At 50.5% G+C, this 14,428-nt stretch overlaps 1 protein-coding gene across 1 annotated transcript; it reads right to left on the reverse strand.

The window, feature by feature from the left end:
- Window positions 1-10,275: 10,275 nt before the first annotated feature.
- On the reverse strand, window positions 10,276-12,638 carry LOC144157656 (uncharacterized). Its single transcript, XM_077688472.1, has 5 exons — window positions 12,414-12,638; window positions 11,470-11,573; window positions 11,160-11,382; window positions 10,557-10,973; window positions 10,276-10,336 (listed from the first exon to the last, which is right to left on the reverse strand). Exons 1-4 carry the CDS (start codon window positions 12,589-12,591, stop codon window positions 10,708-10,710), a joined length of 771 nt encoding a protein of 256 aa, XP_077544598.1. The 5' UTR covers window positions 12,592-12,638; the 3' UTR covers window positions 10,276-10,336; window positions 10,557-10,707.
- Between the last annotated feature and the right edge of the window lie 1,790 nt (window positions 12,639-14,428).

Raw genomic sequence — 14,428 nt, forward strand, 5'->3', positions numbered from 1 at the left:
CGCGCACACCGGCACGCTCCGCATTTTTCTTTACGCGATGCGATATCCCGTGTATGTATGGGATGACGGCTATCTTCTGCCTTTCCTTCTGTCTGATGTTCGACTGGCTGGCTCCTTCCTGCTGCTCATTTAAAAGCTTTCCCGCCAAGCCGCAAAGCATCGATGAAGGGAAGCCCGCCTGGAACAGTCTCCTGACCTGCGAGACAAAACTCTCCTGTATCTGGTGCTGGCAGGACCTTACAAGGGCGTTCCTCAAGGCAGCAACCGCTATGCCCCGCTTGACCAACTTGGAGTGACCAGAGGTGAACGGAAGCAAGGCTTTTTTGGAGCGGGGGGAGTACACCCAGCAAACGTGGTCCTTCAAGAACATCATCTCCAGGTCGAGGAACCTCAGGCGACGCTCAAGTGGCAGATCCATGGTCAGTGTGAGGCAGTCAAGCGCCCCTTCGAAGTTCGTGTTCGGTTGGAACACGAACTTGGCGACCTAGGTGTTGTGCGCGTTTTCCGGTTCGTGGACGACTACCTTGTACTTTTTAAGTCGTCAGCCGGCACATCGGACGAAGACTCTGCTAGACGGGTTCTAGCAGTTTTCGCTTCACCTTCATTTCGCTTCACCTTCGCTTCTCTTCACTGTAAGACTGACTAGAAGCCAAAGGGCTGCGAACCAGCGTTTGAGAAGACCCGAGTGCTGCATTCATATCGCAAAAAAGAACGGGAAGTGTTCGAGGCCTACGTCATAAAAAAGAGGGGGGACCGACGTGTCAGCAAACCTTCAGTTGACCTTCTTTCGAGTGAGGTGGATTATCTGGATGATTAGTTAGGCGAGTGCGGCAGCTGCAATCGTTTCCACACGTGGTGCAACTAGTGTCACATGGTGTTTTTTCGTGCCTTTATAATCGCTTTCAAAACGAATAAAGCTCAGTTATTAGTGCGCCCCTTTCCTGTCTGTTTTGCTTCCTCCAGTTGTGCCTGGCGCTTAACCTGTTCCCATGATGTTGTTTGGGGCTAGGCTGCGGGGTAGCAAGCACGCAGAGATAAAAAACAAAGCACAGCCTCGAATCCTCGATGCACTACAATTGCTTAAGATTAGGCAATTTGATTTATGTCATTTTCAAATTTCAGTGTGAAAAAAAAAACCACTTGCATCCACGCACTAAGCGGTGGCTGTCGTTCTTAAGTTGCACACACCACGGCCGCTTGATGGGAACTAGTTCCCATCGAGCGGCCGTGCACACACCCTCGCGATGTCCGCTACTGCTCTTTCCTTTATCGATGCGAAACCATTATCGGAACAATGAGACGAAAAACCCGAAGTTGTCACCGTTCAATGGCCCAGGAATTTTAAGCACCATCAACTAGAAAAAGAAAGACATTCCTGGCGCGAAACGGAAACAAACCCAGTTGTACGCGCGCTTAAAGTCAAATGGCCAAGACAGCAGGTACCCATGCCTTCGAGGTACACTGACACCTCCGTATGTGTTTTGAATGAGATAGTACTACGGCTGTCCGTAGCGACAATTTACAGCTATGTCGTGCGTTTCATGTGGCTAACATATACATGTTCCTGGTACGGGCTTACGAATGGTCTCTGCAGTGGTAGCATACCGAAACAGACGCGGGAAGACGCCAACACACAGGGCTGCTGCTGTCATGTGTTCAGGGCCGACTCATGTAATCCCAGTTGTGTGCACACGCACGCGCATGACCCGCGTGAAGCGCACGGCTGGTTTACGAAAATTCACGGCGTAATGCTTTCACATCAAATCACACGGGAAGGCCCAGTAACTGTCTTGTTATTTATATGGGTAACATTAGCGCTTATGGATGTCACAGGACCTTTTCTTGACGGAATAAATTTTAATAGTTTTATGTCTGAGGCTTGTTGCTAAGATTTTACATGTCAAGAAAACTGGTACTCTTCTCAGCACTTCAACCCCTACTGTTCAAGCCTAAATTCAGTAACATACGTAAATTTAGACTTTTTTAACTAAATCTTTTTGTTAAAGTTTTCGATCAAGTTGTGCTTTTGGGGCCATGAAAAACTTCCAATATGAAGTTTTTCCCGTCCCAGCAAGAGGTCTAGGTGCTGCCTAAAAAGAAGTCACTTTAAAGCACGAAGCGCTTCGTCTAATGACTGTTTACTGCGCATGCGATTAGGCAAGGGCACTGTGGCAAACATGCCAGCGCAGCACATTGTCGCATCTATTTGAAAGCCCACAAGGCTAAGCGTACAGGACATTCTTTGTCTGCAGAATGTGTCTGCAGATAGCACCGCAAAAGCTGCGCTGGAATGAAATAATTGATTGATTGTAGGGGCTAACGCGCCGACGCAACGCAGGCGATGAGGCGCGCCGTAGTGGAGGGTGTCACGTGAACGAATGGTGGGGTGGTCTTTACCAGCTCGGAGCAATGGACACCGGGAAGCCGTTGACGTGTTTAACAACATAAATTTATTGCACACACAAAAACCCTAACGCACAAGCACTCAATAGTTCTACTACACACAAACGATAAACACTCACACCTCTACTAACAATCCCAACATACCAGTCAACTCTCAACCCAAAGGCTCTACAATAAAGTTCACTAAACCACAACTCCCTAGTTGTGTCCTATGATTGCGTCCCTATTGGACTGGCCTACCCCGGTCGTCGGCGCTGACGTGTCGCACCCTTGCGTGGCCGCGACTCGGTGGTAGCTGTCGTCTCACTTCGTCGGTGCCGGCGTTCGATGCGCGCGGTCACTCCTTGGACGGCGTGGGCTCCGCGCGTCCTCACTTCTTTTCTCTGTGGCTACAGCCTGGTAGCCGCTCTCGCTGGAGGTCCTTGATGCTGCGTTTGACGCGCGCGGTCATCCCTTCGGCGGCGTGCTTCCTCGGTGGCTACCCCCTGGTAGCCGCTGCCGCTGGAGGTTCCAGGTTGGCTCGGCCCGAACGTAGCCTTTCGGGGCCGTCGAGACGAACGTCGACGGAGCGTGGACGCTGGCCGCTGGTGCCCGACCGATGCCGCTGGGGCCACGAAGACACGGGATCGTGGTGCACCTAGGATGACGGTGCCGATGCGAAGTCGGCCCGCTCCCGCCGAGGCTCGGATGGCGTGGTCGATGGCCTGGCCGCGTCCCCCCTAGCTCGTTCGTTGAAGCGCACGTGCTCCGGCCGCCTCCTGGTTTCTTCGGTTCCCTGCCTCCCCCTTTCTCTTTGTGCGCCCCGCTTTTGTACCCTCTGGGCTCTCTCGTGCCGCACTCCCATTGGTTCTTGCTTCTTCGCTGTCCTTATGTGGTCAATACGCAAATTTTCCCATGCGCGGCCTTCCCTGATTGGCCGACCAGTGCGTTACCACCTTTGCCCATGATTCCTCGGTGCGTCGGCGCTGGCGCTTGCTGATTGGCGCGCTCCTGGCGAACACTTCAAGTGGCCGTTCCTTTGTTCTTTTTCCTCGTTTTTTCGGGGGTTTCGATGCGTCACCCTCTCAGGGGGTGGTCTGACACATGACAATTACCCCCCGCTTTAAGAGTTTTTTCTCAAAAAACTGCTTCATTTTGTCCGCCGACGTCCTCTTGTTCCAGAATTCTTGCTCACTTCTCATAAGTACACTGTTCGCCACCACTGCTCACTTCTCTCGTCACACTTTTCACTACACACTTCACTTCACCAATTTTTTTCACCCTTGTCTGTAGTTAACTCGTGTCCCGAACCCACACCCTTGGTTTACACAACGTTGAAGCTCTATCACCAATACACCACTTTCTCAAACACCGAAATACTCAAACTCTTCTCTAACACATCACTGCAATCAATCACTTCAATTATTTCTTACTCGACTATACACTTTCCCAATCCACACCTAATAACGTCTTTTCCTCCTCCTCCTACTCCTCAATCGGCACTTTGCAATGGCTTTTATATCTACACTTCGTGCGCTTACACCACTCTACTCATACAATCTGTCCGATCACATCACCAAATCAAACCTATCAATTTTCTAATATTCAACATCCCTATTTCTCATTCGGAACTTTGTCACTCACTCATTCATATCTCCAACCCTGCCTTTTCACCATACTCACAACTTATTCGTCACCGTTATAGGTCCTATTACAGTCCACGTCAACTCCATGATTTCACTAAGTTTTTTTTTTACTTCATCTTCACTCTTCCACAAACACACCACTCGGCCATATTGCCTTTACAATTGTTTAGTGGTTGAAGGCGCATTCTGTTTCCCTTACGCCCACGCCAACTACCTGTGCACGATGTCTCAATCTGGTGGATGTTTAGGCTAGGCTGCTTTTGCATCTCACCAGCAATTCTCCCCTTATCGACGCCCCTCCGGCATGCTCCGCATGATCTCACGTATCTCCGGACGTCACTGTGTAGACGCGGCCAAAAGAATTCTTCAGTAATTTTGGCAGCCGTCTGCCGGGCTCGTAGATGTTCATCTCTAGTACTGACATGCCCACGCCTTAAAACCGAACCTCGGAGACCCTTCGGCCCTACTACCTGATTTACTTGTCTACCCCCCACCCCCCAAAGGTGCAATGGCAAACCAAAACTCCTTTCACTATCTGAAACCTGTATACCATGGGGTTGCACCTTCGCCTAGCCTCCTCCCCGACCTTTCGAAAGCACTCTTTCAGTGCGGCATCTTTCTTTTGCTGATCCGCTAATTCGCTTAACGTTGCCCTCAACCCTCGCGACACTGTGGCCTCTACTGTTGTCATCCCTCTGTCCTCTTCGGATTTCACTCTTGCGTGCACTGTTGCTATTATTCCCACTGTCGTATATGCTGTTTCATCTACCGGCTGTGTACCAGCCCGGCCCACTTGCTTTTCGCTCACCTTCAACTTGCTCCTCCAATTGGGATCTGGCTCCTCTACTCTCCTGGCACCCGGTATATTGCCTAAGATAATATCATACAGCGGGTCTTCCATACACCTGGCTTTTAATTTTCCCGAGTAGTACGGGGTCTGCACTTCTAATATTGCCTCTGGCCGGCCAGTGCTATCCGCCATGATTATAACCGCCATATTTCCCGTTAAATCCTGCTGTCTAACCAAACTCCTCCTAACGAGCACCGTTGTGGAACCGCTATCTCTTAACACTGACACTAGTCGGCCGCTCATCTCCCCACATGCCACAGGCATTTTCGGTTCAATATCACCGGCCAGATTATCAGCGTCTCCCCTAGCAACTACCTGGCCCCCCTCGCCTTTCTGCTTGGTGCGCTTTGGGGGACTCACCCTGTGGCATATCATGCAAGCCACCTTGTCTGGGGTTCGCGCCCAGCAATCCTCTGTGCGGTGTCCTTTCTTTTTACACGTTTGACATACAGGTGTCGGGGCGCCCTGACGGGGTACCACCCTGCACACTGCGGCCTTATGCCCTACCCGACCACACAGAAAACACTTCTGGGGTGGCCAGGACCCTGCCCCTCTAGTTTTTTGTCTCTGCTCATCTAACTTGACTGGTTCTTGCTTCATTTTCGCTAAGTTCTTTAGACCCTGAGCCTCCATGAACCTGTCCGCAAGCTCCACGGTTTCCGCCAGCCCTCTCTGTTTCCTTTCTTTCAGGAACACCGTCAGCTCCGGGCTGCAGCGCTCGTAGAATTGCTCAGCAATCATGAGCTCTCTAAGTACATCGAACGATTTGGCCGTTCCAGCCAGCTCTATCCATCGGTCAAAATAATTCGAGAGGCGCGCGACAAACTGCTTGGCTGTCTCAGCGTCTTCCGGTTTGGAAGCTCGAAACTTTTCGAGGAAGCCCTCCGTGGTAAGGCGGAACCTCTGCAGCAACGCTACTTTCACCTTATCATAGTTCATTTACTCCTCCGTGGGCATTCTACCAAACACACTCAATGCTTCGCCAACCAAGCACATGCTCAGGGCTGTGGCCCAATCACTCGGTTTACACCCCTGCCCTAAGGCTATTCTTTCAAAGCGGTGCAAATAAGCAAATCGTCACGCTTTTCATCAAACGGGGCAATCAGTTTCCCGGGGAATATGCTCCCTGAACGCCGCGTCGCCTCCCCTGACAAGGTAGTATCCAGCACTACTCGAAAACTCTGTTCACTTCTGTCTGCCAAGCGCAACTTCATTTCCCGCACCTCCTTCTCCTTATCAAGCCTCTCGTTTTCGTCACGCGAGCATTTGTCCAACAGAGCAATCGCCTCTTCCTTACTTAAGTCTAATGAGCTGCACAACGACACCAACTTTCCCAGATCCATTCTCGCAGCTGGTAAGACACGTGACTGGGCCCGATGGAAATATCCTGTATAAGGATAAATCAATCCTGGCAGGCTCTGAGCAATGGACACCGGGAAGCCGTTGACGTGTTTAACAACATACATTTAATGCACACACAAAAAGCCTAACGCACAAGCACTCAATGGTTCTACTACACACAAACGATAAGCACTCACACCTCTACTAACAATCCCAACATACCAGTCAACTCTCAACCCAAAAGGCTCTACAATAAAGTTCTGCGCAATTCGTCCGAATCAACTGATTCTATCACTCTCTAGGTGATCTCACTAAACCACAACTTCCTAGTTGTGTCCTATGATTGCGTCCCTATTGGACTGGCCTACCCCGGTCGTCGGCGCTGACGTGTCGCACCCTTGCGTGGCCGCGACTCGGTGGTAGCCGTCGTCTCGCTTCGTCGGTGCTGGCGTTCGAGAGCGGCTACACCCTGGTACCCGCTCTCGCTGGAGGTCCTTGATGCCGGCGTTCGACGCGCGCGGTGATCCCTTCGGCGGCGTGCTTCCTCGGTGGCTACCCCCTGGTAGCCGCTGCCGCTGGAGGTTCCAGGTTGGCTCGGCCCGAACGTAGCATTTCGGGGCCGTCGAGACGAACGTCGACGGAGCGTGGGCGCTGGCCGCTGGTGCCCGACCGATGCCGCTAGGGCCACGAAGACACAGGTTCGTGGTGCACCTAGGATGACGGTGCCGATGCGAAGTCGGCCCGCTCCCTCCGAGGCTCGGATGGCGTGGTCGATGGCCTGACCGCGTCCCCCTGGCTCGTTCGTTGAAGCGCACGTGCTCCGGCCGCCTCCTGGTTTCTTCGGTTCCCTGCCTCCCCCTTTCTCTTTGTGCGCCCCGCTTTTGTACCCTCTGGGCTCTCTCGTGGCGCACTCCCATTGGTTCTTGCTTCTTCGCTATCCTTATATGGTCAATACGCAACTTTTCCCATGCGCGGCCTTTCCTGATTGGCCGACCAGTGCGCTGCCACCTTTGCCCATGATTCCTCCGTGCGTCGACGCTGGCGCTTGCTGATGGGCGCGCTCCTGGCGCGCACTTCAAATGGCCGTTCCTTTGTTCTTTTTCCTCGTTTTTTCGGGGGTTTTGATGTGTCCCCCTCTCAGGGGTGCCCTGACACATGACAGAGGGCTCCTGAATAAATTTGACGGCCTGGGGATCTTTAACGTGTACCGAAATCTCGTACACACGGGCGTTTTTGCTTTCCGCCTCCATCAGAAAAGCAGCCGCCGCGGCCGGGAATCGAACCCGCGACCTCGCGCTCAGCAGCGCAACGCCTTAACCACTGTACCACTACGAAGGGTGCTGGAATGAAATAAGCGCCCTACCTGCATGCCAATGAACATTTGCGAGATACGTAGCCAATGTAAATTGGGAGTCGCACGCCTAGTCTTCACCAACCGGAGGATGGAAACTTTCGTGGATTCATTGCGGTTGTTCATCCCAGACCTCCATATAAGCCCGGCTCGTACATCCAGAGGCTGCTGCTGCCAGTGGGCTGTCGTGTGATTCAAGTGCAGCGGCCTTGCGAGGTAGGGTCATTGACAAGGTGAAACAAAAGACTGGACGAGCGGGTGCATATTTAAGGGAAAACAATGTGTCTTTTCTTTCTGTTTCATCGTTTCATTCGCTGTTACTTTCTTTTCATAATTCATTAGTTCCAGTCCCACACGGCCCGAGCACAAATGAAGGTGGATTTACTTGTTCATGGCACTGTGAGTGATGCCTGTCAGGCGCAGTAACACAGGAAGGAATGGGCAAGCTTGACTGGGCAACCTCGATTTAACAGAGCTCCAAACAGCTGTGACAGCACCGGGCTCCACCGATGGTAACAGTGAGGAACATTCACCGTCTGCGGTGCCTGCTTCGACTGCTAGAATGAATGACAGATACACGAGCCAGCTTCTGTCTTCGTGTGTATGGAAGCTGACGTCTGACTTGTTTCATTAGTTTTATTCTTGCTTCGATCATCGAAGCTTCTACAAAACTAAATGAGGGCTTTCCTTGCAGAATGGGTGGCCGGGTTCTGGAACTCTAATTCGTGACTAAGTCAAATCATCCCATGATCACAAAAGCTGGGAAAAGGTGGCCCCACATTCACGGATGCTGTAGCAAACTGTGGTGTGGGCTTTTTGTTCATGTGCATTTCTGTTGAGTCACTGTTGGCCTTGCCTAAATGTTTTGTTATAGGCATATTCATTGCACTTTTGCATTGCATAAAAATCCTTTTGTTGAATCCTTAAGAAAACAATTTAGCCAAAGAAACTATTTAACTGAACATGTAGAGTCCTGCTGAAAGTAAACTATGTTAAGTCCACTTTTAAACTGTGCTACTTGTAAGAAGTAATGCATCTGAATGGGAAATACCAAAGTGTGTGGGAAGCATTTGTGAGAAATTGGTGCAACTTAGATCTGCTAATACCGACTATGCAAAGCGAAAGCTTGGCTTAGCTCGGGTAAATATTGGTTTTACTTGGTTAACTTTTGATTTAGCTGTAATTATTATACTATTTGTTGAAAGCCTACCTTTGTCTGTGGTTGTGGTTCCGTTTCCAGTTTTTTCCAAGCCAAACAGCTTGCCGGGCGGTACCCGTAGGGTGGGAGACGCCGCTAAATGCCGACGGCTAAAAGCCTCAAGTTAGGTGCAACACTCGGAGAAGACGGCCCTCATGGCCAAGCTCACAAGCACGTAATGAGTCACGTAGTCAGGCGCGCACCAGCTGCGAAGAGCGCATGCGCCAAGCCGACAGTGGTCGCTGCAGCTGCGAACGCAGAGCTTGGCCGGGCGAGTCATAGGATGCGCCGCTCGGGTCCAATGAAGGTCAAATGTACCGCAGCAGCAAAACGCTCGGCAGGATTAGTAAAGTAAAGCCTTGCTTTAACAGGACCAGCAAGCACCCAAGGGAAACCTGCCCAAGGCATCCAAGCTTGAAGTCTTGTGCTGGGTTGCCGGCACATGCGTGGCCATTTTCAGAGAAAAACTCACTCGCTCCCTCAAAAATATGGCAGTTGGCATTGCCAGTCAGCTTTGAGTGTCAGAGGATGATTCTCTGCACGACCGGGTGTGTGAAGTCGGCACTGTACAGCGAGAAAATAGCAAGCTCCCTTCAAAGTGAACGCCTGACCTTATTGTCGGGTCTTACTATAAACAGGGTGTCTAGCGGCCGGGAAAACTGGGAAAAGTCAGGAAATTCTGAGGGAATTTTTCAATCAAGTAGCACCAGTCAGGGAAAACCACTTTGGGGCCTGCCCGCACAGTTTTAGAATAGTGTTGGAGGCCCCCAAGTGTTTAGGGAAATCAGTGTTTAGGGAAATCAGTGTTGGAGGCCCCCAAGAAGTTACCGAGCGCAACCCGTTCGCGCGCGACGAAAGCGTGAACCGCGTGAAACGTTTGCTGGTTTTTCTGCAAGCGAGAACGCGCCGCGCATGCCTGCGGCGCGCTGACGCCTCCGCGGAAACCACCCGCACTCTACGCACTGTACACTCTACCCGCATGGTGCGTGCCGAGCGCCAGGCGCCGGCCGTGGGGTAGTGCGGTAGCTCCAGCGACATCTTGTACCCGCTCTTGGAAGTGCTACTCGAGGCACAGACGCACTTGCTTGTGCAGGAAAGGAGCCACCGCAGGCAGGAAATCGTCGACGCGGCCGTGAAAATACCTCACACGAATCACGTGCAGAAACTCGCCGTGCGATTCACGCAGCTCGTAGCTGGCTTAGGTTGCTGGGTGCACTTGCTTATAGGCATGGTGTAGGTGGTTACCAAATCGCACGCACAACGCCTTTTTTTCAGCGAATTTTAAAAGGCACCGCTTTTTGGGAGCTAATCTTGAAAGAACTTCTTTTTATGACATCAGGAGCCAGAATTACATAATCAAAAAGGAACATGACATGGTTTAGCGTGAACCGCATGGGACCTCTTCTGGTCGCGAAAACGCGCCGCGCACGTCACAGGCGCGCTGCCGCGAAACCACCCGCACGCTGCGCGCGGTGGCGTCGTCCTGCCAGCGACGGCAACATGACTGCTCTTGCTTGCACTCTTCTCCAGGTCTCTCTGGGCACAAAGAGTCCCTGGCCGATGTCAACCTGCAGTAGGAGGAATCAGCAAAGTATAAATGAGAGAGGTGATTGGCAGGAGCACAATGGGCTAAAAAAAACAAAAACAAGCAATAACTGGTTAAAGTACCAGATTGGAGCGCCCTGAGCGGGGGGGGGGGGGATTATTCATGGGCACGCACACAATCCCAGTTTAGACCCATCCCATACTTCGAAAATTTGGGCTGTGTTGGCTGTAAAAATGGCCTACCATGTCTTCTGCAAGAGGTGCTTTGGATGCTGACACGGCCCGTCTTGCTGAGGGGAGGGTTGGCCTTGCTGCAGTGGGGACTGGGGGGGTGTCAGACTGGCTGCAGGAGAGACCAGGGGCGTATGGCTGGCTGCAAGGGGGACCATGGGGGTCAGGTTGTCTGCAGGGGGAGACAGGGGGGCCGGGCTAACTGCAGCGGGGACTGGGGGGGGTTCAGGCTGGCTCCAGGAGGGACCAGGGGGGTCAGGTTGTGAGCAGGGGGAGACAAGGGGGCCAAGCTAACTGCAGTGGGGACTGGGGGGGTCAGGCTGGCTGCTGGTGGAGACAGGGGGGCCTGGCTAGCTGCAGGCATGGGCCAGGCTGGCTGCAGGGAGGTCTTGCGGGGCTCAAGTTGGCTGGAGCCTGCAGTCATTTTTGCTGAAACATTTACATTAAATATTAGGTACAGCACAAGAATAGCACATAAATGGTTGCCTACTTATAGCGTGACTTTAAAAAAACTATTACGTAAACTTTGCAAGGCACCTACACATAAAATACAATGAGCTTAAACTGGGTACATGCAAGTATTGTGAACAAGTACCAGGAGACTATTCCACATACCTCCACTGCAGCTGCAGCTTAACAGTTTCAACTGAAGACGTCTGTTGATGCTGCGCAGCTCTCGCAGTTCACCCTCCTGCTCAGCAAGTTTCTCCTTGAGCTTACCCATCTTGTCCGATTTCTTGTTTGTAGGCATGCGACCTTGTGAAGCTAGGGAGTTTTTCTTTCTTTCTAAAATTCTTAAGAGGTCAGCACGAGGTGCCGGCTTTTTTGCCTTTAGCACCTGCAAAGCACAGAAAATGTGTAAAAATTGCATGAAATATTTGTTTGCCAAGCAAGAAAAAACAAAACACACATTTAAAGCAAATACCTCGCAAGGACCGTCCGTCTCACTCTCGTCTTCAGTGTCGTCTCTGAGACGCTTTACGCGCACTCTTCCATCTACAATTTTTCTTTTCAAGTCGTCTTCAGAATCTGCAAGAAAACAAGAAACAAATTGTGGTGCAGTGGCAAGCATTCAACTTGTACTCTAGTGCTACCATAAGAAAAGGCTTCAACTCTAAAGTGCCTGAAAAAAGTTCAACTCTAAAGCCTGAAAAACTCTAGTTAACAACCCAGCTGTAGTTTTTGGAGGAATATAGGCTGCCGAAACACTGAATGTTTGTCTTTTAAAACTTGCCATTTACAAACTGCTAGCCTTTTCCACAGCAGTGCCTTGATAGCAGACCAATCTTCGTCTATCGGAGATATACGCCAGGCGAATTAATTTCTCTATTGAGCGGATAAATAAATGTAAAAAAAGACAACCTGAGAAGAGGCATAGTTTCTGCCCACAGACAAGAAGTTTCCCAAGGAAAAAAAAAGCGACACTGCTGGCACCCATTGTTTACACTAAAATAGACCACAAATTGCGACCCTCGTGCGAATTGTGTTCAATCAATCTAATCGTTCCTCCAAAATATTTCAAAGACGTTCATTCATTGTTGCATGCACGTGAATCAACCAAACTAAAAATTCGGCAAAGCGAAAGGCACAAACTTCATTCTGGCGCTTTTAGTGCACGATGGCAAACCTAGCAGCTTGTCAGACAGAGTCCGATTACAGTGCACGTGTTGACAAAGTTAACGTTCGGTTGACGCGCCGTAGCATGAGCACGTGGGAAAAGCACACAATATACGAGAGCGCTATATTGTTTCCTTCGTTTTTGTTGCTTTGTTTTTAATATGTACCGAACGTCTATTTACACTAGTTGCGTGACAAGCGTGTCAGCCTTGACAATAAAAATACGCCAGAATTTGGCACCGCTCGACTTACCTCCGACCAGCAGAACTCGGGCGCGATAAAAATCCGACGTTCCCGAGTCGTCTGTCCACTTCACCAAGTAGACTTTAGATGCAAAGTCGTCACTGTTCTTGAATCCTTTTATGTCCCTTACGGGAACAATGGCCTTTTGCTGATCATCCTGATAGCGCACGTAAGCGTGGGTAGCCATGCGTAAATTTGACTACGCTTCTCTCACCAGATACCAGCCTCACTCGGCGATCTGCGCCACGTTTGAATACGACAGGAGCGAGCGGCGCCGCACCGATCGCTGCGCCACTACGACCTGCGGCCCCCACTATAAAACGTTGGCAAAACGTTGCCACTAGCGTTGAGTAAAAGTAAAAATAAAAAGAAACGATTATTAAAACCTACGCAGGCTGCAAAGAAAATGTTTTAAAGTGTGTCCTACATGTAGTTTTTATGTGAATCCAGTTTGTATAACATGAATCAATGTAATTTTTAATTACGTTTGTATCCAAACCATTTGACTTTACAGTAAAAGTTATTGAACGCTGAAAATCTGAAAATGAAACATTAATGAATATTTGAAATGTTTCATCCGTTTTGAATATTTCGCGCAAGGCCGGGAAGATGGGGAAGACGCCAGTGAGGCGAGGCCGACTCAGAAGCAACATGACGACATGCGACATGGCGTCGTAAACAAACCAACGATACGCTGTGCCGCAGCCTCGAAGCTTCCGTAATACTGTAGGTTATCTGCGCAGCGCAAGCTGTTCACTTGTGCTCAGTTCTCTGCAAAGTCACCATGAGTCCGCGCAAACAGCGAAAGAAACGCGGGTGGTATAAAAAGTACCTTAAAGGGCCCCTGAGATGGGGGTTTTTGGGGGGTCGATGGTATCGGAGCGCAACGGCTATTTCTTGAACTAATCGTGACGTGTTTGTGCGCTCTTGATTTAATCAATTTTTTACGAGCGTAAAAACATCAGAAAGCTACAAAAAACATCTTTTGTGTGTGGGTGCTTTTACACAGTCACACATATTTGTTTTATACCGGAGTGTAAAGCACTTACACACGGGGCCAAACCGGGCTTGACGCTCCTCCGTTCTCAGCGGAAGGATACAGTGAGCGCAGGAGCAACGACGCTTGCAGCCAGCATGATCGCTTAGCGCTCCGTGTCTGGTGTTAGAGTATCATCAGTTTTCTTTGCATTTGCTTTCTTGGACGCTGTACCCGAAAGGATTCTTTGCACCATCTGTGTTTCGAGCGTAGCCTCGACGTTGTTTCAGAGGTGGTAACGAACGGCGCGCCAAGGGAGCGCCGCGCCGACGACGAAGCAGGAGCTCCGCACGCAGCACTTGGACGACGCCGGGCACTGCTCGTGATCACGAGGCGCACGCTCAAGTGCGCTCACGCGGGCTGAATAAATCAGTTCAAGCCCAAACGCTGTCGCAGCTGACTCTCTGCGGCGGTCGCGACAAGGGCAAGAGCATGCTCATCCCGTAACGACAACTGCCAAAGAGTTTCATTTCATTGCTTCCCATCAAGTCATGATCGCAGGAAAGTGTGGTTTGCTGCACCGGCCTTCTGAATGAACCTGTTGCCTAGTGTCCTTAGCGCGCTTTACCGTTTACCGTGTTAAATGAAGCAAGAGTAGCCGTTTGCCGCTGAAAACGAAAGCATTGCACTCTGCGGTTTCTGCATTCCAGCTTACCGGCTCTGCCGAGTAGCGACATCTGGCGAATTTGTCGCAAAGCAAATGACACAAACGTTTGTTGCCCAGAACTGTTCGCTTACGCTTGAAATGGCTTGAATCTTAGACGTCTTAGATTCAACTCTCACAATACAATAATTGTTTTTAAAAGAGCCGTATACTTCTACTGTAGAGCTTAAAAAATCGAAAACATGACGTTGACGCCGCCATCTAGTGGGAAGAATTAGGACCAAGTATTGCATTAACCAGAATTCACGCCACCGCTAAATATTTCGACATAAAATGAGTAAGACATATTGTAATGATTCCGCAGTTACCTATATTACCTTGCCC

The sequence above is a fragment of the Haemaphysalis longicornis genome, unplaced genomic scaffold (assembly GCF_048455015.1).
Source record: "Haemaphysalis longicornis isolate Haplotype H1 unplaced genomic scaffold, Haemaphysalis longicornis Haplotype H1 scaffold_10, whole genome shotgun sequence".
Taxonomy (NCBI): domain Eukaryota; kingdom Metazoa; phylum Arthropoda; class Arachnida; order Ixodida; family Ixodidae; genus Haemaphysalis; species Haemaphysalis longicornis.

Coding starts and splice junctions, on each gene's coding strand:
- LOC144157656 (XM_077688472.1), bottom strand. CDS start 12,591: ATGGCTACCCACGCTTACGTGCGCTATCAGGATGATCAGCAAAAGGCC. Junction 11,574..12,413: donor CCGAGTTCTGCTGGTCGGAG/GTAAGTCGAGCG, acceptor GTTTTCTTGCAG/ATTCTGAAGACGACTTGAAA. Junction 11,383..11,469: donor AGACGGACGGTCCTTGCGAG/GTATTTGCTTTA, acceptor TGTGCTTTGCAG/GTGCTAAAGGCAAAAAAGCC.